We start from the raw sequence: 25,935 nt of genomic DNA, 5'->3' as shown, positions 1-25,935 counted from the left end.
TGTCCTGAGGGTTATGGAGGGGGTGTTTGGCTACTAATAGCGAAAACCCTCTAACCTATGACATTTATGGGTGAGGGATGGGTCTTCCCACTCAGATCCTGTTATATTCTTATAGGGAGAATCTCTTTCATATCTGCCACATTCACTAGGGTCCCCCTCCCACAAAGCTGCATAGCCTTCTGCAGCCTCCCGACAGAACTTGGCTGTGGAATTATATGGAACCACATGAAGTGGGGTGAAGAGGGAATTAGGAAACTGTGATGCAGGTCTCTGGAAATGTCCTGGAGAAAGAGGGTTTGGTTGAGAAAATCCTTCCCTAGATCAGTCCCGGGTCAGTCCATGGAAAATAGGAAAGCAAGGTCAGTGACGAGAGCAGGGGAATGGGAAGCCAGTCATCTGGGTCCTGTTCCCAACTCTAACACAGACTCACTGTGTGGCCTTGGGCAAAGTATTCAGAGTTGGTTGAAAAATGAAAATAATATTTTGTGAAATAATAGTAATTAATAACTCCCTGTCAGCACTGCTTCTGGTGCACGGGGAGCACATAGAATTTTTGCACAAATTAGGTTCATCAACATTTTTACTGGAAATGTCATCAAACTGTTATGTAAATGAAAAGTGTCAGTAAACAATTCCGTAATTTTTTTCTAAAAAAATACAATAAAGGTGTTGATAAATCATAAAAACCAGCAGCTGATCAGACTGGACCTCACCAGCACTTGCAAGAAGGGGAGACAGGGGTGCTATTTAGGATTCTGTAGCCCTTGGGCACTCCTGAACCTAAAGATCTCCAGTACAAAAAGCTGTTGAAGCCAACCTTGGCCAGATGGAGCCCCTGAGCTTCCAGGTTCTCAATCATGGCTTCTCCCAGTTGAGCATTCTTCCAGGTCCTAAGGAGAGAATGAACAGAAATAAAGAGAGTGGGGAAGAAAGCAGGACTGGGAGTTACTGAGCAAGGAGGGAGAGTCAGGCTTAAATTCTACCTAGAAATTCAAACAGAGAGTCCCATGTGTTCGATGAATTAGCTCTCTCTCTTTTTTTTTTATAAAATATTATTTCTCACAAAATGAGTTGGAAAATTTCCTGACATACAATCAATAAAGAAAGATTTTCCAGGTACCTCATATAAACATAGGGCTACCTCTAGAGATGCCCTCCACATCAATCCTTCCTCTGTTACTCTGGGGATCCTAAGCAGAGTTAGTCTTAGGGGTCCCCCAAACCAGTCCAGGACATGTGGAGGTTCTGCTCGTGCCCCAGCCTCCTCCGGAGGAGGAGTATATTGTGCACTGGGCCTGTCAAATGGATCCTGATGGATTAGTAAAACACTGATTAATGGATGAAGGTGGTGACAACTTCCAGTGACATTGCACTTCCTGTCTAAGACCCATCCCTCCTAGCTACTAGTACCTTCCCTGGCTCCACCCCTTTTCAACACTTTGCCCCATCACTGCCAATTTCCCATCAAGCATTAGCCCTTCACCAGCTCCTCCCCCTTTTGGTATCCCATGACCAACTGGAAATCCCTCCCCACTGGCAGTTAGCCAATAGGCTTTGATGTATGTCCTAGAGCTCCTAGCCCATGGCTGTTAGTAGCACCACCTCTAGAAATAATGAAGAGCCATAACTAAACATAAAAAAAAAAAGTTAAAATGTAGCGAGCAGGGGGTGGGTTATGACAATACTTTGCATGCACTATCTGCCAGAGGATCTCAAAGTACTTTGCAAACATTATTAATTTAAGACACACAGTCCTCCTGTGGGGCAGGTATGCATCACTGGCCACATTTTAAAGACAGGGTAGGCTGTGGTACAGAGGTTAAGTGACAAGCCCAAAGATACATAATAAATCAAAGGCAAGTCTCCAGTCTCTGAGTTCTCTGTTTCAAACATTAGAAAACACAGCCTTTTAATACTTAAAATGCAGAACAGTTAATTATATGCACATATGAATAGCATGTCATGTTTAGAAATTTCTCAGTCCTTTACCATCCCTACTAACCCATTGTGACAATCAGGGTCCAGACACACCAGGGAAAGAACAGGGGGTCTGAACCCCAAAGAATAAACAATTAAATCAACTGATGGTATACAATATTATTGTACTACAGAAGTGTGTTGAGTAAGATATCATAAAAACTGGTGACACATTAGTCATGAATATTATGGTGTGATGTATGTACAGATGGTGTGTAAAGAGTTATGTAAGTGTTCTAGAAATATATTCTGAAAATATGTTTTGGGGGCAGACTTGATAAACAAGTTTGTCCTAGGCAAAGCGATGCTGTTTTGACTGTTTGCCTGTGTCGCTAAGGTAAATTGAGCAAGGTGATCCTAGAGACAATGGAAGTTCTTTTGCATCTGAGTCCACAGAAAAAGCAAAGCAACATGAGAAAAGGGTGAGGAAGACAGGATGGCATCAGCTTTCTTGAGCACAAGCAACAGGGGAGAAAAAACTTCACTGGGGATACACGTCAAAAGAGTACATTTCAAAGATTTACTTGACTATGAAAAGTAGGGGCGAGAACCCCTTAGCTATCCATCACGTAGGGAACAAAGCACCCTCTGATTCCGTGAGCGTTGGAGCCTGGTACTGGAAGGGTTGGAGACGCTCTTAGTTTGATGCAAATGAGAAAGCTGCTTTGGCAAAGATTGTAGCTTGTTAAAGTTAAGTCTTGGGAACGAGAAAATGTGTTTGATTGTTTTCTTTGTAACCATATCTGGCTCTTGGTCTCTTGCTTAGTATATGTTCTTACTTAATCAAGTTGGTCTTAGTTTTACTGTAAACCATCTCAGTGCTGTTAAATTGAATTGAAGAGTGAGTCCTCAGCTAACCTCACTGGACTGTCTCTTTGGAGGCAGAGAACTTAATTTCTGTGAGTGTCCAGTGAGAGGGACTAGATGCTTGAGACACATCTCTGGGGAACCCGGGTTCACTGATTGGTACCTGCAAACCACGATTAGACTGGCAGAGTCTTGAGGAGTTTGCTGGTGGGGCAGGCAGGGAGCTGACATACGGTTTAAGTCCCAGCAAAGCTCTCCCTGGCTGAGGTAGAGGGGTCACACGATAGCTTATGGTGCTGGGCTCCCTGAGCAGAGCGTCACACCTGTCTAAGGGATTGATGGATTTTTTTTCCTTGGGAAAAGACTAAGATTTATAAATATTGGATGCAAACAGGACTTTCTAGGTTGGGGCAGATTTTTTCCTCCCTGCCAACTACAACTAGCTGTTGGGGCACATAGTTTGTGGAAAGAATTGTTAAAAATATAACCAAACAGCTTTCTATAGAACAACTTAAGTGAAACCTGTATTTTGTCTCTTACAAAGATAATTGACGTATTAACTCACTTTTCCAATAGGTCAGACAGCTCATCGTTCTAACAGCAAATTAAAAGAGAATTAGTAAAAATGTACAGCATTGTCTATTTTTTGCACACAACTGGATTTCTTTTAAGCTAATGCGTGTCCATGATATTTTCTAAAATGCTGAGAAATTAGAAGAAAATAAATAAAAATGTACAGTTTGACATATTTTGTACATAAACGGATGTTGAATGTGTGTGTGTGAGATCCAAGAACACTTTAATACCAGCTAGGATAACAGGAATACCCTGATTCTGGTCTGTACATTCTGGTTCACCAAAGGTGATCAAGTGACGTCTAAATGAAAGCTGAGGTCACAAGGGTCATTAATGTCATTGTGAAATATATGTGAGGAGTTATATACTGAAAAATATGGTCTTAGATTCTGTATCAAGGTACGAGTCACCAGCAGAAACAGCTTTTCTGTCAGACAAGAGATGTTTATTCACCTCTCTCTCTGCCAGATGTAAATTAAGCATTGCAAGCTAACATAATGGATGCCTGTTTACATAGGGTGACCATATTTCCCAAAGGGAAAATGGGACATCATGCGTGGCTTGCCCAAGCCTTCCAACCATCCTCCCCTGCATGGAGCTGGTCTGAGCCGCGAGCCCAAGTCCCCCTCCCCCACGCGCAGCTGGCCCGAAGCCCTCCATCCCCTGCATGGAGCTAGCCCAAGTCCCCCTCCTCCACACAGGGCTGGCCCGAGCCGCCTGACGTCGATGCTTGCCAAAGCCCCACTGCACAGAGCTGGTGTTGGCACTCGCTCCCCTCCCCCCGCAAACGTTCCTCCATGCCCCACGTTTTTGGCAAAACTGGGCATTTGTCCTGGTTTCTCTTGTCAACTGATGATCATACAATATATTTATATACAAAGTCAACACAGATATGTGAAGTCAACAGGGAAGGAGCACACAGGAAAAACAAGCTACAGGTGATTATACTGTCTCTGGGTATAGGCAATGAACTTTGGGGAGTATAAACAGAAGGCAAAGAAGACACCCCCTTATCCTGCACCTAGAAGTAAATGGACTGCATGTGTACACTCATGAAAACAGGATCTCAGCCAACACTCCTGCAGAGAACCATGGGGGTGAGATAAACTTATTTAGATAGGAGGTCAACCTGCTAGTTAAATTTAGTCCCCAAACGTTTTAAGTCACACCCCTCTTGCCCCTAATGTAATCTGCCTGTGCCCCCTGGGAGCCGTGGTCAGGAGCTGGGGCTGAGAGGCGCTGTGGCTGGGGCCGTGAGTGGGGCCAGGAGCCAGGGGCTGAGGCTGAGGCTGCGGATGGGGCCAGGAGCTGGGGCAGGGGCCAGGGCTGGGAGTCAAGGCTGGGAGCTAGGGGCACAGCGAGGCTGGGTGGCACTTCCTCCCCTCCCCACTGCGCCCCCCCCCAAATGTTCCTCCGCAAGGGGAACGCTCCAGTTTGAGGACCACTGTCTAGAAAGCATGTTATGATTTGTTTTCTACATAACCATTTGTTTCCAATATTCTTACTCACTATCGTTTGAATCTTTGATAATAAACTTATTCTTGTTTTCACTATAAATGTATCTCAGTGCTGTGGTGATGTACCAGGAGCTGATTCCAAGTGGAATCATTCAGGCTAGCATGTACAGTTCCCTTCAGGACAGCAGAGCTGGTATTACCAGGTCTGTGCAGTGGATAAGGGGCTGAACATTACAGGGAAATATTTCAAAGGGGTTCAGAGACTGGGGTGCACCAATTGTTAACCTGCAAGGCAAAGCAGGGCTGGTCTAGTGACTCAAACAATCTCCACTGGGCTAACAGCCTGGAGGAGTCAGCGAGCCAACACACAGATAAGCACAAGCAGGTCTCCCTTACACTGGAAGCAGAGGATAACAAGGTGACTCACAGTCCTGGGTACCCCAAGAACCATCGCTCTGTGTGTATGAGTGAGTGTGAGAGAGATGTGCACAAGGGATGCGGCGTGGGGGTATTTTCTAAAATGCTGAGACACAAGGTGGCCTCATTGAAGTCACTGGCAAAACTCCCATTTACTTCAATGGGGCCAGGATTTCATGCCTCACTATACTAATGGCTTGAGAATGAGTAAAGCATTTAGGATGTCTGATATTTAGATTAACTTTTTCATAAATACTGCCCTGAAATTGTCATCCTCTCACCCCATCCCTATGATACAGTCTTATTAAGCTTATTGAAGCTGAACTTAAAAGAAGATGGGTCTACCATCTCTGCATAGCCTGGCTCATGTTTCATAAGCAATCAACACGTTTCATTTACGTCTGTTACAAATGAAAGCTGCAATCTTGTGACCAGTGGCCCAGTTGCCCTGAAAAGTTCAATCAGAAACCAACTGTTTCTCAAAGAGCTTTCCGTAGGACTTTGAGACACTATAAATAATTGATAGTTATAGTTCTACTGTAGCTGGCAGACAATAGAGAACCTCTTTTGGGATTTTCAATCTGTGCTTGTATAGGTGAGTTGTTCTCCATAAAATATTATATCAAGTGGCATGAATGCATGTTTGGCTGGTTTTGGGGTTGCGTGTTTATGGATTTAGAAATTAGTTACATTAGACTATGTTCACAAGGGGAAAGAATGTCTATGCAATTTGTGGCATCACCTTTGGTTAGGCGAATCTTGGCTTTTATAGAATTTTGGCCTGCTCCAGTAAAGAGCGTAACCACCTGCTGAATGTGAAGCACATGCTTAAGCCCATCCCTATTCAACAAAGCTTTACATTGGTGTTTAGAGTTATACATGTGCTTAAGGACTGCTAAATTGGGGTCTTAACCCTGTTTTTGGAAACCTAGCTAAAGAGAGACTTTTTTTCCTTTTAAAGTGTTTCTTCTTCCTGGGCTTTCCATTCTTTCTATCTATGGTGGCTATTCCTTTTTAAGAAGGACATGTGGTACATTTGTGGCTGGAAACTTTGATTTTAAAATCGGCCACAGCACAGAGACCTCAGATCAGGAAAGCATCCTTCTGGAGGACAGCACAGAAGGATGCACTTAACTGTAAGGACTTGCTTAAGGGCTTTGCTGAAACACAGCCAAACTCTGTGCCTCTTTCACTTACACAGTTTAGCCCAGCAAGCCTTAGCAAGGTAAGAGTGAGGCATTATTATTACGTTTCTTCTTGGGATTAGCTAAGAGAAACCGTGTCATGATTATGAATATTTACTTTCTAACAAAATATTACCTTGCGTATCTTCTCCATTCATTATTATAAGGGGGTATAATAAGCAATCTCCAAATAACACTCATATGTTTGTGACATTACAAGCGTTTCCTTCCCCCCAACCCTCACTGTTCGCTTTAAAATCGGTTACAGCACAGACCGTTTACCTGCATTCTTTCCCTAATGATGGTTGGCCCTGTTAGGATTAGCCTATCTCTGGAGGGGGAAATAAAATGTGTGATACAGAATTTAAATTTGCTCTTGAGCAACAGTTAGAATTATTATTACTGCAGGAGCACCTCTGGGCCCTACGTGAAATCATGGCCCCATTGTGCTAGGTTCTGCACATTCCTATTACACATCACACTTATTTATAATAATCTCTTATTTCAAAAGTCATTTTACTCTCAAGTCGCCCATGTGAGGTATTTTAGTTAAAATGTGGAGTCACTTTATTATTTCTAGGATGGTGCTACTCATCAGCCAATCGTTTAAGGGTTCCACGCTATACACTAGTTCCTATTGGTTAACAGCGTAGGCAGGGAGCAACTTTTGGATGGTCACGGGGGGTAAAAAGAGGTGCCAGAAGGAGTGTGGAAAACAATTGGAAAGGGAAAGAGACAGAGGAGAGGGCAAAGGCCTGAAAAGCACATTGTAGTAGCACGGTCAAGAGTTGAAAGGAGTAGGCTTAGGGAAAGGCCAGTAGTCAGAAGGGGCAGGACTCAAATACAACGTGGGATCATCTGAATTGGAATCACATGCGATGACACCATCCTTACTTATCGATTCATCTCTTATTTATTCATCAGAATTGATCTGATAGGTATATGCACCCCCAATGACTGTCATGGACAAACCCATTGTTGCCCCAAATCAATGGCAGGTTCTTTAGCTGCCCTGCAAATGTTAGATGGCCACTGGCGGAACACAGAAGAGAGCCATGAAAATCTGCTGTCACTCATTTTCTGCATGACAGTTAAGTTTTCTGCACCAATCAGAAAACAAAAGGGCTACATTCCATTGTAGCAGGATTAAGGTATTTAGGGAGAGATAGTCAAAGGCAAAAGGGTCGATAAGGTATCCAACTCCCACAGAAAACCAGTCGGAGGTGGGAGCCTAATTGCCCTTCATGCCTTTGAAAATCTTGCCCTTAAATCACTTGTCATCATTTGATCTTACGAAGGTTTGCCTGCGTTATGATGAGAACTTATGATCCCAGCCTGCAAAGTCAGCCACTTTAGGACTAGCCTGTCTATTATTCACAGTTGACCGTAGACACTTCTAACTATTGGCGGGCCGTATATTTTTGCTGAAAAAGGTATTTATTAACTAACATTTGTGTGACTTTTCTCTGTTGTCTGAGCAGATCTAATCCTAACCAACCCAATGGTTGGGTTAAGTCTGTTAACCCAGCAAACAGCAAAAGCAGCTCCAGAAATAATATGCTACTATCCCTCCTAACGTGGGTATATGGTGCCCGTTCCCCAGACTGGTGGAGTCCTCTGAATTCCTGTCAGAGCTAGAAGGTCCCTGTCCCATTTGCACCTCTTCACACTCAAAAGCTTTTAAGGCCTGACATGCACTGTGGCTGCTGTCCTTCTGGCCACAACAGAGTGAAGGGGGGCTTCCCTTTTAGAAGCCATAAGCTCTAGTCCTTAATCCATCAAAGGGGTTTGGGCTGAGTCACTAAACTAGGGAATGAGAGCTCAGGGCTGGCAATCAGTTCAAACAACCCTAGGCGGCAGCACATTTTCACTGAGTCACCAACTAGGCCATCTTTCTGACATTTTAAGTGAGCTATACCCCAGTTCATTTGCATATTCCCTCTGCTCCAGATTTAAAGAAATAGTACACATATCCTCAGACAATGCAAACAAAGGAGTTAGGGGAGAGGATGCCATCCCATGCCAGTCTCCTTCCTTCCTTATTTATTTACCCGTGTCTATCTATGCTACCTTATATTATTATTATGAAGACATAGGCTGCAATGATAACAATAAACTGTAAATCCTACAGTGGAATAAGCAGCACATTTCTCCTTTAGGAACAAAAGGACACTAAAATGTGGTGCCTAAATGACTCAAACAGCGTCCTTTAAACTTCCCTTTCATCCTGCTCAATTTATTGGGCAATCTGCACCTTTTTGGCTGCTGCTCAGCTTCACACCCGACCTTGCTAACATGAATCACATTATCTCCGCTGTCCTCCACACACGCACTGTCATCGAAATTGATTAGGCGAATGCTGGAGCCAAATAATTCCTTCAGCTTCTCTCCGTGATGGTTCATGGGAAGGAAAGAGGGATGCCGCAAGCCTATTTTCATCCAGCCCAGTGGGTTTCCCTGCTGCACCGCTAGAAATGTGCCAGCAGCCTTATCAGCTTCTGCATCAAACACGTGGGGTTGGAGGATCAGAGTCAGGGGCTAGAACAGGCTGGGTCTAGGCATGGGACAAAGGTGAAGGGATACAGGGCTTTATGCTTTGGGCAGTCCTCTCTTGGTTAGTGACCCTTCCAGCCTGTGTCCACAGCCATCCCTACCATGTTCCTACCCACACTCTGAAAGGTAAAGTGACCTATCTCCCAGCAAGAAGAGTGCCCGGGCCAAATTCAACACTGAGCTGAGTGAGTGCAGCTCTATTGACGTCAATGAAAATCCTCGTATTTACACTAGGGCTGAATTTGCTCCTTTCATCCTCTCCAGCAACCATTGTTTCACCCCTCGCTCTCCTTCACCCTGCCTCCATCCCACCCAAAAGTCCTTCTCCTTGAGCTGCAGGGAGCTTCTATGAAGCATAACTCCTGAGCAGGGTCTTGCTCCCCACACACAGTAGTACTGCACTGTTCCCACCATGTATGAGGACTCCACACCTGAGGAGAGTGAGCAGGACCATGGTGACCACGTGGCATTTCATTACTTCCAGTCCCCACAACCAGGGGGGTATTAGCAACACCATGAAAATATGACTGTCATGGAGGATGCTTCATTTGAACTTTAAAAAAGTTTTGGTTTCTTTTGTGAGCCGTAGGAATCTAGTAGGTAAAGAGGATTTGACTGGCCGTGGAGGAGCGTCTCAGCTCTTCCACACTGTCACTCTAGTTGGACCTTGTCCTTCTCAGACACAGACTCAAATCCCCGGTGCCTTCCCACAACACTTCAAAGAGAAGACAGGAATGGAAGTAAATCTGCAGTGCTTACACTTTTCCAGACTCCTGCAGCATCTCCAACCACTGAGCCTGCTCAAATTCTGACTCTGCTGCCAGGAAAATGTTACCCTGGAAAAGAAGAATCAAACGAGAGATGCTGATGTCAGCACATGCTACATATGTGCCCCACATTATGCAGTAAATGACCCCCATCCCTGTTCAGGTTCCTAGTGGATGCAGGTAATACAGAAACTGCCACTGGTACTAACTAGCTTCCACCTGCTGGAACCAAAGTGTCAGAATAGAGTAGGAAGACTGTCCCAAGTGGGGTTGAGACACACTGGGAGGACAGTGGGCCATGGCGGGGAGGGCTGCAAATCAAAGGACAGCAATTCCAGGGCTGTCAATCCAGCACCTTTCACCAGCACTCTGTTCATTGACCTGAAAAGGGAAAAGTTCACGCACGTGGAAGTCCTCATGGGAGATCTTCATGGCAAAAGGCATGTTGGGCTCCTCTTTGGCTTCCACGATGCAGCCCCCCAGCGGGATAACGCCCTAGTGATGAACCAGAGAATTTAAATCAGTCAGTAAAACCTCACTGAGCAGCTGCAAGGCCTAATCATAAACGATTAACATCAGAAACTGGACAGTGATTCCTAGCCCCAGTCTTTGCGCTCCTGGCCCTTCCCCTGTGCTGGAAGCATCATGAAGGCAGTCTGCTTAGTTCCTGAGAAGCAGGAGCGCCTCACATCACACAAGGGAACTCCCTACAGCTGATTAAATGGAGGTATTAGCTGGCTTCAAAGAGATCCCCGTCCTGTCCACCCCAGCTGGTGGCAGACATATGCAGGTGATGGGGAATGGGAGCTGTTTTGTCAAGGATGTGCGGCTCTTCCCATTGCTCTAAAAACCGTTCTACTGGAGGGCATCCCTACAGGAGCTAATGTGAGGAGGTAGTGTCCCCACGTATAGGCTTCATTTCCCTAAGTGGTTCTCTTTCCCGTGTACATAATGTATGGCTGCCCAGTGCCGGATGGAAACGGACCGGCTAACGTGTGTGTGCTCATGTTGTGCTGAAGAGGCCGGAGGTCCACAGAGAACAAGAGACTGACTAATACCAGTAAAAGCAAATCAACATTCTGCTTTAGCTCAGGTGATAAAACCCAGGGAGCTGCGGGTCCCGAGTTCACTTCCCTATGCTGCAGCTGGGTGCTTTAGTGGGCTTCTAATGGTATTTGCCAGCATAGGTGACTATGGAGTAATTACAATTAGTGATGAGTAAAGTAATAAAGCCCCTGATCAGGGGGCTAGAATTGCAGAGGCTATTCCAGGGACCGACTGTATGATTATGAAATTGCTAAAACAAGCCAGGGTATAAATCCAATATCATGATATTAGATTTATACTCTGCAAACAGCTGGTGTGGTAGTGGGGAACCTGAATTAATTTCAGTTTTTGTGTCCTCACACTTTTCGGAGGTTCCTCTGGATCTAATTACAAGGGCTGGAGTCAGAGACCTGCCTGTTCTGCTCTCCATATGCCTGAGAGAGGCCAGCTGGAGTCAGAGAGGAAATTGCTGGGGTGTGCTCACCTTGGGGTGGATATTGAAGTACTTATTGCTTTCAAAGCTCTTCTTTTCACTCTCAGAATAGTAAAGCAGAAAACTCTCCTTGATAATGAAGAACCTGAAAGGCAGAAGAGAAGAAAAGCAATACATTCCTACTAATATTTATCTTTTTTAGAGCACTTACTTCATCAGAGCACTGAACAAACATTACCTAATTTATCTTTACAACAGCTCTCTGAACTGGAAGGGTTTTTTTTTATTCCCATTCTACAGATAGACAAATTTAGGCAAAGAGAGGTTAAGTGACTTGCTCAAGGTCATTCAGCAATTCAAATTACAGTTGGCATAAATGGATGCACCACTGTCAAAGACAATAGAGTTGTAGTAGTATTATATACCAGTGGTGAAGTTGGCCCAGTGAATCAGTGTCAGCGGTGGGATTAGAACGTTGAAGTTCCTTGTGCCCTGTCCTGTGCTCACTCCACTAAAGAATGGAAAATAGTTTTCCTGGGAATTACTGAGCAGAGAACCTGACAAAGTTGTCATTCTTTGTCATCTGGAAATACAAAGGAAATAGAATTCTCTCAAATATGTATCACATTAACTCTTTCTTGCTCTGTTTGGTTATGTTTAGCTATACCCAGATGAACATGGTATGACAGGCACAAAACATCACAGCTTCTGTAAAGGAAAAAATCAGGCTTCCTTGCTATTAGAATTCTTTGAGCATTGCCTCAAAATTGTGAGTGAAGGTGCACCCAGCTGTAACTTATTTGGACTTTCAAAATGCTATTGACAAAGGCCTTCCTCTATTTAGGAATTCATGAGTTAAGACATAAGGTACTGCAGTGTGCAGAAGCTGGCTAAGAAACAAAAAACAAAGAGCAGGGTTCAGTGGTCAATTTTCAATATGATAAAACGTTAATACGGAGGAGAAATCAATGGAGCTATGACAATTTATACCAGCTGAGATTCTGGTTTTAGGATTACTGTTCTTCAGTACATTTATCAATAACCTGCAAAAAGGGGTGAACAATGAAGTAGCAAAAATTGCACCACAAAATTATGTAGATTAATCAAATCTAGAGAAAAACTGAGATACTTCCAAGGGACCCACCAAAGTGAAAGAACAACATGATAGAAGATGAAATGCAGTGTTGAAAAACATGGAAAGCAATACACAGTGTAAGGAATAATTCATTTCCATATGAACAGTTCAAAATTAACTACTTAGGAAAAAGACTGGGGTTGGGGGGGACACTGGATGGCTCAACAAAACCCTCTGAAGCACCAGTCAAAATACAGAAATAGCAAAATCCCTAGTGGACTTAATGGAAACTCTAGCGCTTCTCCTTTTTTGGGGAAAATCTCCTCTGACTTGATAGTTTTTGTTTGTTTTATCTGATGGATTAGTTGGTTTATTTGTTACAGGGCTTTATTTATTTACTTTTAAATGTATTTTATTTCCTTTTAGCATTTTTGTTAACATATAATAGAGACATAGCAAATAATGCGGACGGTATCAGAAGACCATTTTATAAAGCACTGGCACTCTCTCCTCTGGTACACTGAGTTCTCTTCTAGTCACCCTAGCTCAAATAGGGCAGAGCAGAAACAGAAGGGATCCAGTTATGAGAGGCATGGAAAAACTGCCATGCAAAGAGAAGAGCAGATTCCTTTGTTTAATGGGGACATGACAGAGGTTTAAAAAATAATTAGTGGCACAAGGAAGGTAAGCCTTTCCTTATACAAGAACAAGGGGATCCTCGATGAAAATGAAAGGCAACACATTTAAAACTGACAAGAGGAAATACTCTTTTACACAACACAAAACACATCTATGGAAGTTGCTATCCCAAGGTCCGGAGGCCAAGATCTTAGTAAGATTCAAAAAAGAATGAGTTGTTTATGTGAACAATGAAAATATTCCCAAGTTCCATTAGACAGGATAAAAAAATGAGAAGGGCTATAACCCTTCATGTGTCAGGGCATAAACCACCCACTAACAGGGGTCAGGAAGAAACTTCCCCCTGCAGGCAGACTAATCCCATATTTATTTGTATTATTATTAATACCAGTATTGATTACAGTAGTGCCTAGGAGCCAGACAAGATAAAATCCCGTTGTGCTAGGTGTTGTACAGACAGAGAGTAACAGACAGCCCCTGCCCTGAGGAGCTTACAATTTAAATAGTTAAGACAGACATGGGATGGGGGGAAGGGGCAGGACACACAGAATAATGGGTGTGATGACAGCTAACAGCATGTTAGTGCCATGATTGATTTATTTATTGGGGGGGGGGCTAGGAGGGGATCAGTTAAATGGAAAGAAAAGAGAAGGGAAGGGGGTAAGAGGGGCAGGTGTGGAGTGAAGCTGAGGTGAAGAGACTGTGAGGGAGAGGAGGGTTGGAGCAATCAGCCAATCAGCACAGGGACAGAGAAATCCCAGTCAACACTAGAAAGTTTTCGGAATGTCCCAAGGTCCCTGCTTTGGGCTCTTCCGCCCCTGCCAGCTGGAGTCGGGCTGGCTCCTCTCTGCAGTTTTTCCCAAAAGCCACCTGGGGGGGGAGCACCCCCTAGAAAACTACTACCCTCACACTGTGTGTGGGGTCTTCCCTACACGCTTCTGTGCTAGGGGCCCATTTTACCCCCTCCCCCCAGTGTAAACAGGAGAGGCGCACCAGCACCATGGGCCGGTAATGATAACAGCTGTGCTCTTTGCACAGATCTTGCACTTTCCTCTGCAGCACCTGGTGCTGACCACTGTCAGAGACAGGATACTTGGCTAGATGGACAATGGCTCCGATCCAGAATGGCTGTTCCTGTTGAATGCACTCTGCCCACCACTGCAATGCAGACGTCTGTCGGGTGGAACTAAGCAGCTGTGTCTTAGTACAGGAGAGCCCAGCAACACTATGCAGCAGTTGAAGAGACCAAGTTAGCAATAATCTTCTACCCCTTCCCCCCCCCCCCCCAAAAAAAAAAATTGCAGCGATAATTTGAATTAGGCAGAGTGTAATCATCCAGCTTGGAATCTGGTCAGTGCTTAGTCTTCTGAAAAGTGCCATGAGATCTTTAACAACGGGCAGTTGGTCTCTGCCCTGGCTTTACAGCCAAATGTTTTGTGAACATAAACAGCTTGAGAAACTTGCAAAACCTCAGACCCCAGTCACCCTTGCCCAGGAGTAGATTTTGGACTGTGTGCATTTCCGGAGTGGTGACCAGATGTCCTGATTTTTTAGGGACAGTCCCAATATTCAGGGCTTTTTCTTATATAGGTACCTATTACCCCTGACCCCCAACCCAATTTTTCACACTTGCTATCTGGTCACCCTAGGCAAAGGGAAGGCAGTTTGCTGCATCAGCAGAACATAGCCCTTTTGATTCACACTCTCAGCAGCTCAGGCCTGGCTGGCTGCTCTGCATTGTGTTCCACACACAAGGACCTGCTCCTGCACTCAGTCCAGCAGCATCGCTCTAGATGTAAAAGAACCACTCAGTGTAAACTCACTTCTTGCTTATCGTTGGGTCAAAAAAGGATCAGTGGCCATGGTAGCTCTCTCTACAACGAATCATCTGAACAGAAACTATTGACCACTATTTCATTCTCGTGCACCTGTCCCACTACCAGTGGTTATGAATTTCTCCATTTACCCCTGAGAGGAGCCTCAGCCTTGCCTTTCCTCCAGCTGGCAAAGCGATGGGTGGCCTCATGTGCAGCCACTGTCAGTGCTTTGCTGTACACTTGCTAACAGATGGTGATGTGCGAGTTTGCACACCCTCTTGCTGAACCATCACAGCACCTCAGTGCACACCTCTGAACTGTTTACTCAAGTTGTTCCTTTACTATCTCTGCTGCTCCTCCTCTTACTGAAACGCAGGTTCCTCTCTCTTGTGTTTGAAGTGTAAGCGTTTAATAGACCACATGCCAAGCAGAATTAGAAACAACAACAACTGCCTTCATTGAGCCAGATTAAATTAAACTGCACAAGAAGTGGAGAGAGAAAGAAACATCTTGAACCTGGACAATCTCAGTCCAGAGGACAGTGAAAAATGACTGTCACAGTGGCACCGTCTTACTCAGCAGAACTGGTGACTTAAGGACTAAATCTTAAAACTTGCTTAACAGCTAAGAGAGACACAGTCTTTTCCATATTCTGCATCAACCCCAGAATTGTTTGCTCAATTTCAGTCAGATTCACCTGTGTAACCCTGCTAAAGACAATAGGGTTGCACCGACCTAATCTTATTATTATTGATGATGCACTGCAAGGAAAGAACCCAGCTTGACTCTCAGACTCCAGGTTGATGTTACAGGCCTAAGAGCTCTAGACAAATGTTTTTTTTTCCCTTTGTATCATTATTTTGAGATGGAAATTATTGAGAGACACAACAAACTGGGAGCCCCACAATACCCCCCTTTTAGTAGTATTTCAGAGTACAAACACACTGAATGACACCAAACTCAGCCAATATTACATAGTTAGAATAAACACTAATTAGCAGATTGGTGATTCTGAGGGCAGGACACTTATGTCTGAGAGTAGGTGTCACATACACCAAACTTTCACACCCCGGGATATCCGCAGAGTTGCCCTGCTGACAGCACAGGGGGCTAAATGTTTTCTCTTTCCTCCGTGTTTCAAAAAAGATTTCAGGTTATCCTGGCAATGATTATTATTGGACTGGCCAGCTGGCTCACCGTACCTTCAGTGGATCTTGACAACACTCTCCCAGGTATCTTTAGAAATCTCAGGTCTATCCTGTGAGTTACTTGCTGGCCCATGTCAGGGTCCAGGGTTTACACTAAGCCCTAGGGACTGTATGGGATGGACTGAGAGAGCCAGAGAAGGGAGGGGGCTGAGACATGCCCATGCCTCCAGCATCCTTTGCCATTACTGTTTCAAAAAGATCAAAGCCCATTTGCCAAATCTGAATATGGCTCTGTGTGACCTCTCCCGCTCCTGACACAGTGGTTCCATTTAGGTCTCACCTCTGAGTGACAAGAGAGTCAGGATTTTCCAATACGTTCACACTAATGGAAAATGCATCAGCATTTACTGCTGCAGCAGCTCCAGACCTGCAGGCACCCAGGGGTTACTTCTACCTCACTAAATCTAAAGTGCTCTGTCATGGTGCCCAGGAGAGACATCAGAAATATCCATTCCTGCTGACAGGCTAATTTTGATCCTTTGTTCCCCCTTGGCTGCATGCCAACACACTGGCCATTTGTTTCATACACCTGTTACCCTTGACCATTAACCCAGAAGACTGTAAGATCTAGCACAGTGACACTGTGTCAGATTTAGATCTCGCGCCACTTCTGCAACAAATTAAAAAATAATATTTTAAACAGATCTTCTCCTACAGAGCTTGCAGCTCAAACCTTGCAGCACTATGCTAGTGCATGGAAATCAGAAAGTGAAACTGACTAGACACAAATACAAAATGGAGCAGTCTAATGCAATGAGAAAAATGCAAGCAGTAAACAGTGTAAATTGTGAAAAGGATATTTTTTTTACAAATTATTTCAGTTTCAACATCAGATGTTATTGGCAACACAGAGAAGGACATTTATTTTTTAAAGTATGTGTAATTCATAATCTAGTAGAACCCCCCTTTAAATCCAAGATCTATAGTTTAGTATTAGGTTTTTTGGTTGGTTAGTGCTCTCGATAATCCCTATGATTTATATTTTGCTCCTGAGAAAACAGAGCTGAGCTCTGAGCAGTGCTGTCCTGGTGGATTAATGAAATGTTAAAATCCTGACTGCTGAGAAGTTGGCAGAATCCACGGGGATTTGGGATTATAAATAAATTAAATAGAATTCAATGATAATTTAAATAATAAAACAATACATGTGAATAATAATAGAGGAAAAGAAAATAATTTCAAATCTGGATTATTCATGGGCACCTCATTACATGTTACACACATATATCATGCTCTCTCCCTACCAGGAAGGCTATCATCGTAAGGTTGCTACTTTATAAACTTTGACCTCCAGGACAAAGTCATCACATCACAATCTAAGACACTGAGAGACCTTGAAGGGGGAGATGGCTAAGGCTGTGTGAAGAGGGGAGCAAAAGACCCAGAGAAGTATGGGGCTGACACACACAATAGCAGAGGGCTGAGAAACACAGAATTAGTTTATGCAGTAGGTGGTGAAATCTTGGGGAATGGGAGGAAAAACCGGGATAGTGGGGAGACAGGATGAGATTGTGGGAGGGGCGGGAAGGGAGAAAAACAAACTGGCAGGAGAACGAAAGGGAAGGTAAGGGACAGGTGAGAAGAGAATGGAACAAACAAAAAGCATGAAATGTTGCACAATGGAAACATTAGCCTTTTGAATCTTGCAGGTCACCTGCAACTCTTTGGCTCCCCATCCCCTAAATGTGACACTCTGCCATTGGGCCCCTCATTTCATTTGCCTGCAGAACCTCTCTTTTAAATCCACCTCTGTAGGTTACAGCAGATGGCTCCCTAAAATCATATCACTCATATTCTCATCTTCCATTTTTCCAACGTTATGCCCATAACACTAGTGCCAGAAACAATGGGCTGGAATTCTCCCTAGGGTGACTTTACTGAATTCACTTGAGTTACACCAGGGTTGAATTAGGCTCAGTGGGCCAGATTCCCCTTGCACATCAATGTAACTGAAAGAAGAATTTGGCACAGTTGCTTTATGCCACTTGGAAACTACATAACCAGCTCTGAGAGCGGTTCCAGCTACCATATTTGCTTCTAGCTTTAGCCAATCTCAAGGTAGCGGCCCCTGAAATCATGTTACAATTGAAGTAGGAATTGAGAAGAAATTATATCAGAATTATATGAATGTAAAGTCTGAGACGTTGTGATCTTCACGGGTTAGAAAGCAAAGCTATATACCACGGGGAAGCGGAGGTCTCCGACCTCTGGTGACAAAGTGCCATTTTTCTAGCACTAATGGCTAATGAGGTTGGTTGGTTAATGTTTGCAAAGAGTTTTGAAGAGATAAAGGGCCACACACAAGTATGAAGATCATCAAGACTTTAAAACTGTCATGGGCGCATCAGTCTAGCTGTGCTTTTTTGGCACTGGTCCAAGATTAAATAGAGCCAGTCCCAGATGCTGGACCAGGATGATTTTCCCAGGAAAACTAGGACAGTAGTGGCCTTAAAAACAAGCCAGCTGTGAAGCTGCAGCATCTGTCCTTTGTTCTGCCACTCAGGATAATTACAGGCTGTCCTGGTCTGTCTTACATTCTGGAGAGTTCAGGCTGGAAAAGGGGACCGTGGTGAAGGCCATGCTATGGGAAACAGGTATGCAGAGCACCTCAATATTGAACCAGGAGGTGGGGGCTTTTGCTTAACTGCACCCCTTTTTCTTTCCCTCCGGGATGGGGAGTCAGCTGTGCCAGGCCTTTTCAGGGCAGGCACATGGTGAGAATCAATCCTTGCAGCATGTAAATCGGGACATCCACAGTGTGCTCTGAAGTAACACTTTTTCAAAAGTTACAGCGTAGAGTGCCTATGGTTTTCATAGCCAAGGAGCGCTCTGGAGACTGACAGCCTCTGTTTATCCACAGAGCAGCTACAGGAAAACGGCAGCAACTTCTCAACCGCTGGTCAGCTCTAACGTAACCCCTGACCTGGAGGGACCACTTCCAATGAGCAGAGGGGCGTTCCCTCTCCAAGGCCTGGACATCTGCTGACATGGCCATTATGGTGCCAATCAGTGGGAGTGGGTTTTGGAGGGGGAGCTCACATTTGTGCACTGGAAGTTGGATTGAGACCACTCCCCCCCCCATCGCATTCCTCACAGGTCACCAAATAGCTGCGAGATGGCAAGAGCTTGCAGGCACGGCCAGCTTAGGCCTTGATCCTGAAAGTGTTAGCGCTCAGGTAGACTGCTGTACCCGCACAGAGCCCCATCTGTTGCCATGGGCACCACATGGCCACAGCAGGCTGACCACATGTCACCACCTACAGGATAAGAGCCGTAGGCAGGATTCAGCCAGACAATTTAAGGTGGGAAAGCCTCTTCATCAGTTCCAAGCCCTTCAGTCCCCTGTGAATGAATATTTCCACTGCCAACGTTTTTTTTCTGAGCTGCCTGGAGCGGCCATGCTGCTGGAAAGTAAGGTCATGATGTGCAACCGCAGCAGCATTAGCGCCTTAGGGGCAGGGCAAGGGCTGAGTTGCTAGCTGAGGGATCATGGGGGCGGGGGTAAGCACAGCTGCAGGGAGAAAAGGCAACAGAAATTTCTTTCCAAAGCTGCTCCATACCATAGCAGTCACCCACCTGGGACTTTACTGGCCAAAATCACCAGCAGAGTCCAGTCAGGGAACACAGACGGCTACTTCTCTCTCCAGGGGTTGCTTGCAAGGGACCTGTTTTCCAATGAAAGAACTTGCATCGCTTGAGGCGTTAATCTCTCTCTCTTTCCTCCCGGGTTGGAGAGGATGCTGCTAATATCACTTCAGATGATTGCTTATACAAAGCACAGCACGCAGATGTCACAATAATGACAGATAAACTCAGCCTTGTTCCAGCACCAGACCTCCCCCAGCAGCTCTGGATCAGTAACTGAGACCAGCAACCAAATGGAATAACTTGGGCTTTGCGTCACAGCATATGTGACCTTTATCTCTTTGTCACAGCCCTTCTCTCTGCTGCTTCTGGAGCCCTCTGATCTCTGCAGGAGCCTTCACCTGATTCTCCATTACCTTGCACCCTCTGCAGTTATTTACACCACTGCATAGTGAGTGTAAGCTTGCTGCTATTCTGATCTTGTATACTATACCAGGGGCGAAGGAGAATCAGGTCCGTTCTCTCTTATTTATACACACAGGCCAAATCCTGCTGTCTTTACACAGGAGTCTTTACACTTGACTTCAATAGGTTAGTCTAAGCCAGCACTGCAGGATTTGGTCCATATACCCCCACTCTCTGTCCCTAAGTTTATTCAGTCACAAGCACTTAGTTTGATTGAGCCGGGTATTGTCAATGACATTTCTTCAGGGGGTCAGAAGCTGAATTCCTCATTACACTAGTAGATGGATTAATTTCCATTGATCTATATTTGCACCATTCCAACCGCTGGCATTGACAGTCCCAAGGCAGGAAACAGCATTTCCGCTGTGCATGCTGAGACAGGAGGTGGGGAGGGCAGTGTGGTGTATGTATATATGGAAAGTGATGGGACGGCTACATAATAAAATTCTAACTAAGGGGACTCGTCTAGGCAAACTTGTTTTTCCAGCTGGCCTGCAGCCAACATTTGCTGACACTGCTGCAAATGACAGCTGCTCTGATCTCTGAAGGTCTCCCCCTACTTGCTTTTTAACCCTGCTCTTCCATCCACCCAAACTGGCTCTACAGTACATGGCTATAATAACGGCACAGGGTCTAGATTAGGTGGCTAGTATCATCAGCATTCCAACATAACGTGTTAATTAGTAACCTCAACTCCCCATGCACTCTGTAGCCCGTTAGACCTATTTTCGCTGGCAAGGTCCCTGAATTCTGCAGCTCTAGCTCCTTCACTTACATTGAAAATGGGGGGTTTTAATTCAATATGAAAAATTAATAATAAAATCAGTTCTGTATCCCTTCTCTTTATTTTAATATTAAATTCTCCACCGGCAAAAGGCACTTGTGAGAGGGATAAAGGAAATAGGTATTCATGTAGAAACCTGATCTCAGGGTCTTAGGCCTTGTCTACACTGGCAGTGATGGCAGCAAAACTTTGTCACCCACCCTTCCTCCCACCCACAACCCTACTGAAAACAATATTCAGCCCATAGCTGCAGGGCAGGTTCACACACAGCGATTGGCTTAGGTGGGGCTTATACTTACAGTGGATGCTAAGTGAAGGGTGAGTAATCACAGTTACCAACCTCAATGGGAGTTTTAAATCAACCCCTAACAAAGGCTGTGTGTACACTACAAATTACTTCAGTGGTGCAGCTGTGCTGCTGTAAATGATGTAGTGCAGACGTAGGCTTGTTATGAGCTGGGCGAAACTTTGGCTATCAGTAAAAAGTTGCTGCCCATGTCTGGAGTGACCTGCCTGATCAAGTAGCCCATCCACACCACTAAATCCCTCCTCTAAATACATTTCTTCCCAGTCTCTCCAGCAATGACCTTTGCACAACCCTATAAGCAGGAACCAACCAACACAACACGTAGCATGCAGCTCTAGCAACTGCACACCTTTATCTGGGCAAGCCTTCTTCCCTCATGTCCTGATTTCGGCTATCCTCACATCACTGATGTCATACCTCACTTAGGTTGTAGTTGACTCAGGGCAGGGAATGGGCCTTTATGTTCTATGCAAGGTGCCATGCACACCTAGAGTACTGTGTATAAATACTAACTAGATGAATAATTGTAACCTATAAATACATAATAATAGGATTTCATAACAACAAAGGCTTTGCCATAATCAACAGACCACTAGTGCATCAAGTCACCTCTCTCCAGCATTGGCCAATAATACCCATTAATTTAAATTAAGCTGAAAAACACCTGTCCTCCTATCCTTAGAACTACCATACCTGACCAACCATGTTTTGCTGTACATGGGGATGGATGGATTATTTCTTGAGCCCCACCACGATTAGTTTACCCAAGCATGCAAGAGACTTGATTTCACAGCAAAACCTTTCTGTGCTTGAGCAAATAATGCTGGTTCTATTGAGAACTTCAAGAGCTAGCATCTCTAGGCAGAAATTGGTGACACAGCATCTTAAATCCAGCCGTCTGCAAATCCTGACATGTGACATTTTAAAAGCCCTGGGAGCTCTGCAGGGGATTGTCATCTGTAATGTGCACTGATGCAAATACACATCCCAATTGGGAGGCTTGCAGGGCGGGATCATAAGGAAACAAGGGATGGGAAAATCTGAGAAAAGTTCTACATGCTGCAGAACCTGAGAACCTCAACAAGTTTACGTCCTATTTTTTCCAGTGGTCCATCTTAATTCCCTTTCCCCACTCAAACTCTCTTTTTATCTTCCAGGACCCAGTGCCACTCCATTTTTGCTTTTCTTCCAGACCCCTTGCTTTCAAGACCCCTATAACCTCTTGTGCCCCAGCCTTCCATTTGCTTTGCTTCTAGGCTTCTCCCTTTCCTTCCTAGGATATGTTTTCACTGCAAAAGTCAACCCAGGCTCTTACGCTGGTTCTAGCCCAAACTCCCCAGTAGGTGAAAATCACCCAAGTGCTGACAGTCCTCCAACACCTTCCCACAATTCCCTGCAAAGGACAGACAAGTTATCCTGCAATTGATGTAACAGATTGCACTGAGATGCTCTAGGATTCTCTCCCAAGGAACCATGAGCTCTTGCCACAGACACACGTGGGTAAATAGAGAACCAGTGAGGACACAGTAATGCAAGTAGGGCTTTGCAGTGGGGGCACTTGCCCCTGGGCTGAGCTAACCTGGGTGCTCAGACCCAATGACAATCACCCCAGTCAACCGCAATGAAGACACCCCCCCATACATCTCCCCATTCTCTTCATGCCTCCTGGCTCCTTCTTGTTCCCGTTCACCATTTACCCAGCCTCTTGAGTTTGGAACGCCTTACCAATTATTTTCCTGCCAAGCCCAAATCACTTCCCATTTCTTTTCTCCCAGGGTGCCTGATTGTTCCAGTTGCAGTGGACACCCCATCCCATTGCTGTCTCATGATTGTCCCTCCCATACTCTTGCCACCTGCTATCACTAAAATATTTACAACTCTGTGCAGAAGGGGGTGACTTCTAGGAATAGCTTAGTGTTAAATAAATAATGACTCAAATGTCAGATAAAGCTGGACAGTTTGGTTGCAAGAGAGTAAATGGGCATTTTAAGGACACCTTTTAATGTGCCTTGGAGGAGATCTTGCCCTTGATTATTCTCTCTTGCTGGGAAAACACCAATCCTGGGCTCCTTTCAGTAGCACAATCACATTTGTTTTGAAACACAATCCATTTAACAAATGTTTGTACTTATCACAAATCACGGCCCAGAAAATAATGCCACAGTTTGCAGAAAAATTTTGCAGTACACACACACACACACACACACACACACACACACATGAAGCCACCTCTCTGGTAATGTCAAATTATTTTTCTGATAACATTTCTATAAATTCCAATTGGGGTGGTCTTGCAGTTCCAGCACAAAATTGGGAATCAGGAGACCTGGATTCCATTGCTAGTTCTGTCGCACAAGGCCCCACGAGAAGACAAGTGACTTAACTACTATGTGCCTCAGTTTCCCCATCTGTAAAATAGGACTAAATAAATAATATTTGTGCCTTTGTACAGTGCTCTCAACAGGTGGTGGCAAAGCCCCTTCCTGAAGAAGAATTATCATCCCTTTTTTACAGAAGCGTAAGCTGAAACTCAGAAATGTTAAGTCACTTGCCAAAGACCGCAGAGCAAATCACTGACAATAGCAGAAGAGAAATAGAGGTCTCTTAACTGCTAGACTCGTATCTGAACTGTAAAAACCACAATACAGACTGATAATGGTATTTCCCTGCCTCTCAGGGATGTTGAAAGGCTTAATCCATTTGAGCGTGTAACATGTAATGAGAGCCTCAAATGGAAGGTGGGATAAAAGTGTGAAGTGTTATATTAAAAAGCATATATGTAAATCGTCACCTTTTGTTGTTTGCGGGTCACTGGAAAATTTTTTTAAATGTGGTGAACCTTATACTGAAATAACATTAACACGAAACAAACACACACACCCTTTTGGTAGTAAAGTACTGTACATACTTTTACCCAGATATTACAGTAACCAAGGTATAGCCTACAACTTCCTGGTTATCACTATGCAACACACCATGACCATTTGGAACTTGATAGCAAGAGTGGGGATAGAACTCATACTCTCCATCCGCAGAAGCGAAAGGAGAATCACTTTTTGCTGTTAGCAGTATAGCATCCATGACACACAGTGAAGCGGTTCTGATTCCACCCCACAGAAGGCAGTAATACACATACACGCTAGCCAACTCACTACAATAATCTAACATCCAAGTATCTCACAGCGCTTTACAAACACTAATGAATCAAGCCTCACAACTCCAGGACAAAGTAGACACACAACCTCGGCTGCTGCCACACAATTATCACAATATAACATTCTACACCAGTTCCAATGTTGAAGTAACATGTATATGGCACAGGGGTTAGCAGAGCTAGAAGGAAACAGGCTGGGATGCCCTGTGTGCACAGCAATCTCAGAATGGGGGAGCTGACCCCAGAGATTCCCACAGCGAAGCTAACCCGTCTTTGAGTCTTCACCATCTCACTTGGAACCTGCTTTTGTATCTTTCCCTGCTCACCCTACAGCTCCTTCAGATTGAAACACATCTGATTGAATACCTGCTGTTTTATCCTCTCTGCCCCAGCTTGTCACACCCTCTAGGGTCTAGCTGCTTAACTAGCCTTCCCCTCCCCTCTAGAACTTTGCATTTTTCCCTGACCAGCCAGGGAGTCCCACAGTGACTGCATCTCACAGCCAAATCCAGCAGCTTACCTCCTGGACCATTTGGCAGACTGCCTCCCAAAGGGTCTCTTCCAGAGTACGCCATATAACTGCACTTTGGTGCTGATATCCAAGGCATCCGAGTCTGCTTGTTCCATGGACGGAGAAGGGGAGACAGAGTTGGATTTTGAAGTGAACATTTTAGGTGGATTTTGCTCCAACTCTCCCCCTTTGCCTGGCAGCTCGGGGAATCCGATTAAATGCAATAGACCAGAAGGACATCACCAGCCACTCCGAAAGAGAGACAGAGAGATTGAGGCTATGGTTTAAATCAATAACGGGACTGCTCAGTGCTCAGTCAATAATTCTCCCCCTGATGCAGAGATGATGAGAGTGTATCACTTTGTGATGCATTACAGGGAGAGAAAACATCCCAGCCCACAAGACAGGACTGAAAAGAGGAACAGACCAGGAATACAGAGAGAGCGCGCGAGTGCACTCAGAAATAATGCAGCAAGCCTAATTATCTGTGTGTGAGCCAGGCTGTGAGGATGGTTATTGCACTGAACACTCAGGAGCCCCAGAGGAAAGTCAGAGGGGGACAGGCTGCAAATTGCCAGGCTTCTGTTTCTGTCACAGATGCCCCAAAGTCTTGCGCCTGCTCATGAGTTCCTCTGATTGGCTGGTGGGGAAAGGTGACCAGAGTGGGTGTGAATCAGTGAGCTCCAATCAGACTGCCTCAGCCATTTGGAAGTTTCCTTTCTGTGCCAATCTGGAAGCCCCGTGGGTAGAGTTCATGGTTCCTCCTTAAAGGACCATTGCCAGCAATAAAATAATGTATCATAAAACTCAAAGATTCCCATCGCTGCACATTTCTGCATCTGAGAGACTTGGCTTTGACATAGAGCACTACCCCTTCTGCTACTCCAAGGCGAGCTTCAACTCTCCCTTCATCTCCTCCAACGCCATCCCCAAGGAGCAGTCATTGCCCACCCCAGGCATAAGTTCATCCAAGACACATTTTTTCCACAGTGGTCACAAGAAATCACAGCATGACGTTGCTGCAAGTTACTCCTGCCCGCGCCCTGCTGTCTCTGTGTCTGTCTCTGACGTTGTTCGATCTTTGGGGAGGGGCTGCCAGTGTTGTGTGTCTTGGCTAGTGCAGAGAGCACATGGATGGTATCTAACAAATAATAAATACAAGAAGTTAGAAG

The 25,935-nt window shown here is 44.9% G+C and overlaps 1 protein-coding gene across 1 annotated transcript in view; it reads right to left on the bottom strand.

Annotated features, from left to right (window-relative positions):
• Positions 1-25,115, bottom strand: part of PLEKHD1 (pleckstrin homology and coiled-coil domain containing D1) — a 38,796-nt gene extending 13,681 nt beyond the window's left edge. Inside the window, exons 1-5 of the mRNA XM_067558133.1 lie at positions 24,773-25,115; positions 11,270-11,363; positions 10,144-10,233; positions 9,731-9,807; positions 818-890 (exon numbers count right to left, since the gene is read on the bottom strand). Of these exons, the coding sequence (XP_067414234.1) occupies positions 818-890; positions 9,731-9,807; positions 10,144-10,233; positions 11,270-11,363; positions 24,773-24,921 (483 nt within the window). The 5' untranslated portion in view covers positions 24,922-25,115. The remainder of the gene's footprint in view (positions 1-817; positions 891-9,730; positions 9,808-10,143; positions 10,234-11,269; positions 11,364-24,772) is intronic.
• Between the last annotated feature and the right edge of the window lie 820 nt (positions 25,116-25,935).

This window comes from Emydura macquarii, unplaced genomic scaffold (genome assembly GCF_026122565.2).
Source record: "Emydura macquarii macquarii isolate MOO-44397 ecotype Brisbane River unplaced genomic scaffold, CSIRO-AGI_Emac_v2 contig_1876, whole genome shotgun sequence".
In the NCBI taxonomy this organism is placed as follows: Eukaryota; Metazoa; Chordata; order Testudines; family Chelidae; genus Emydura; species Emydura macquarii.
The sequence above is the reverse complement of the archived record's forward strand: the minus strand, read 5'-3'. Positions and strand labels throughout refer to the sequence as shown.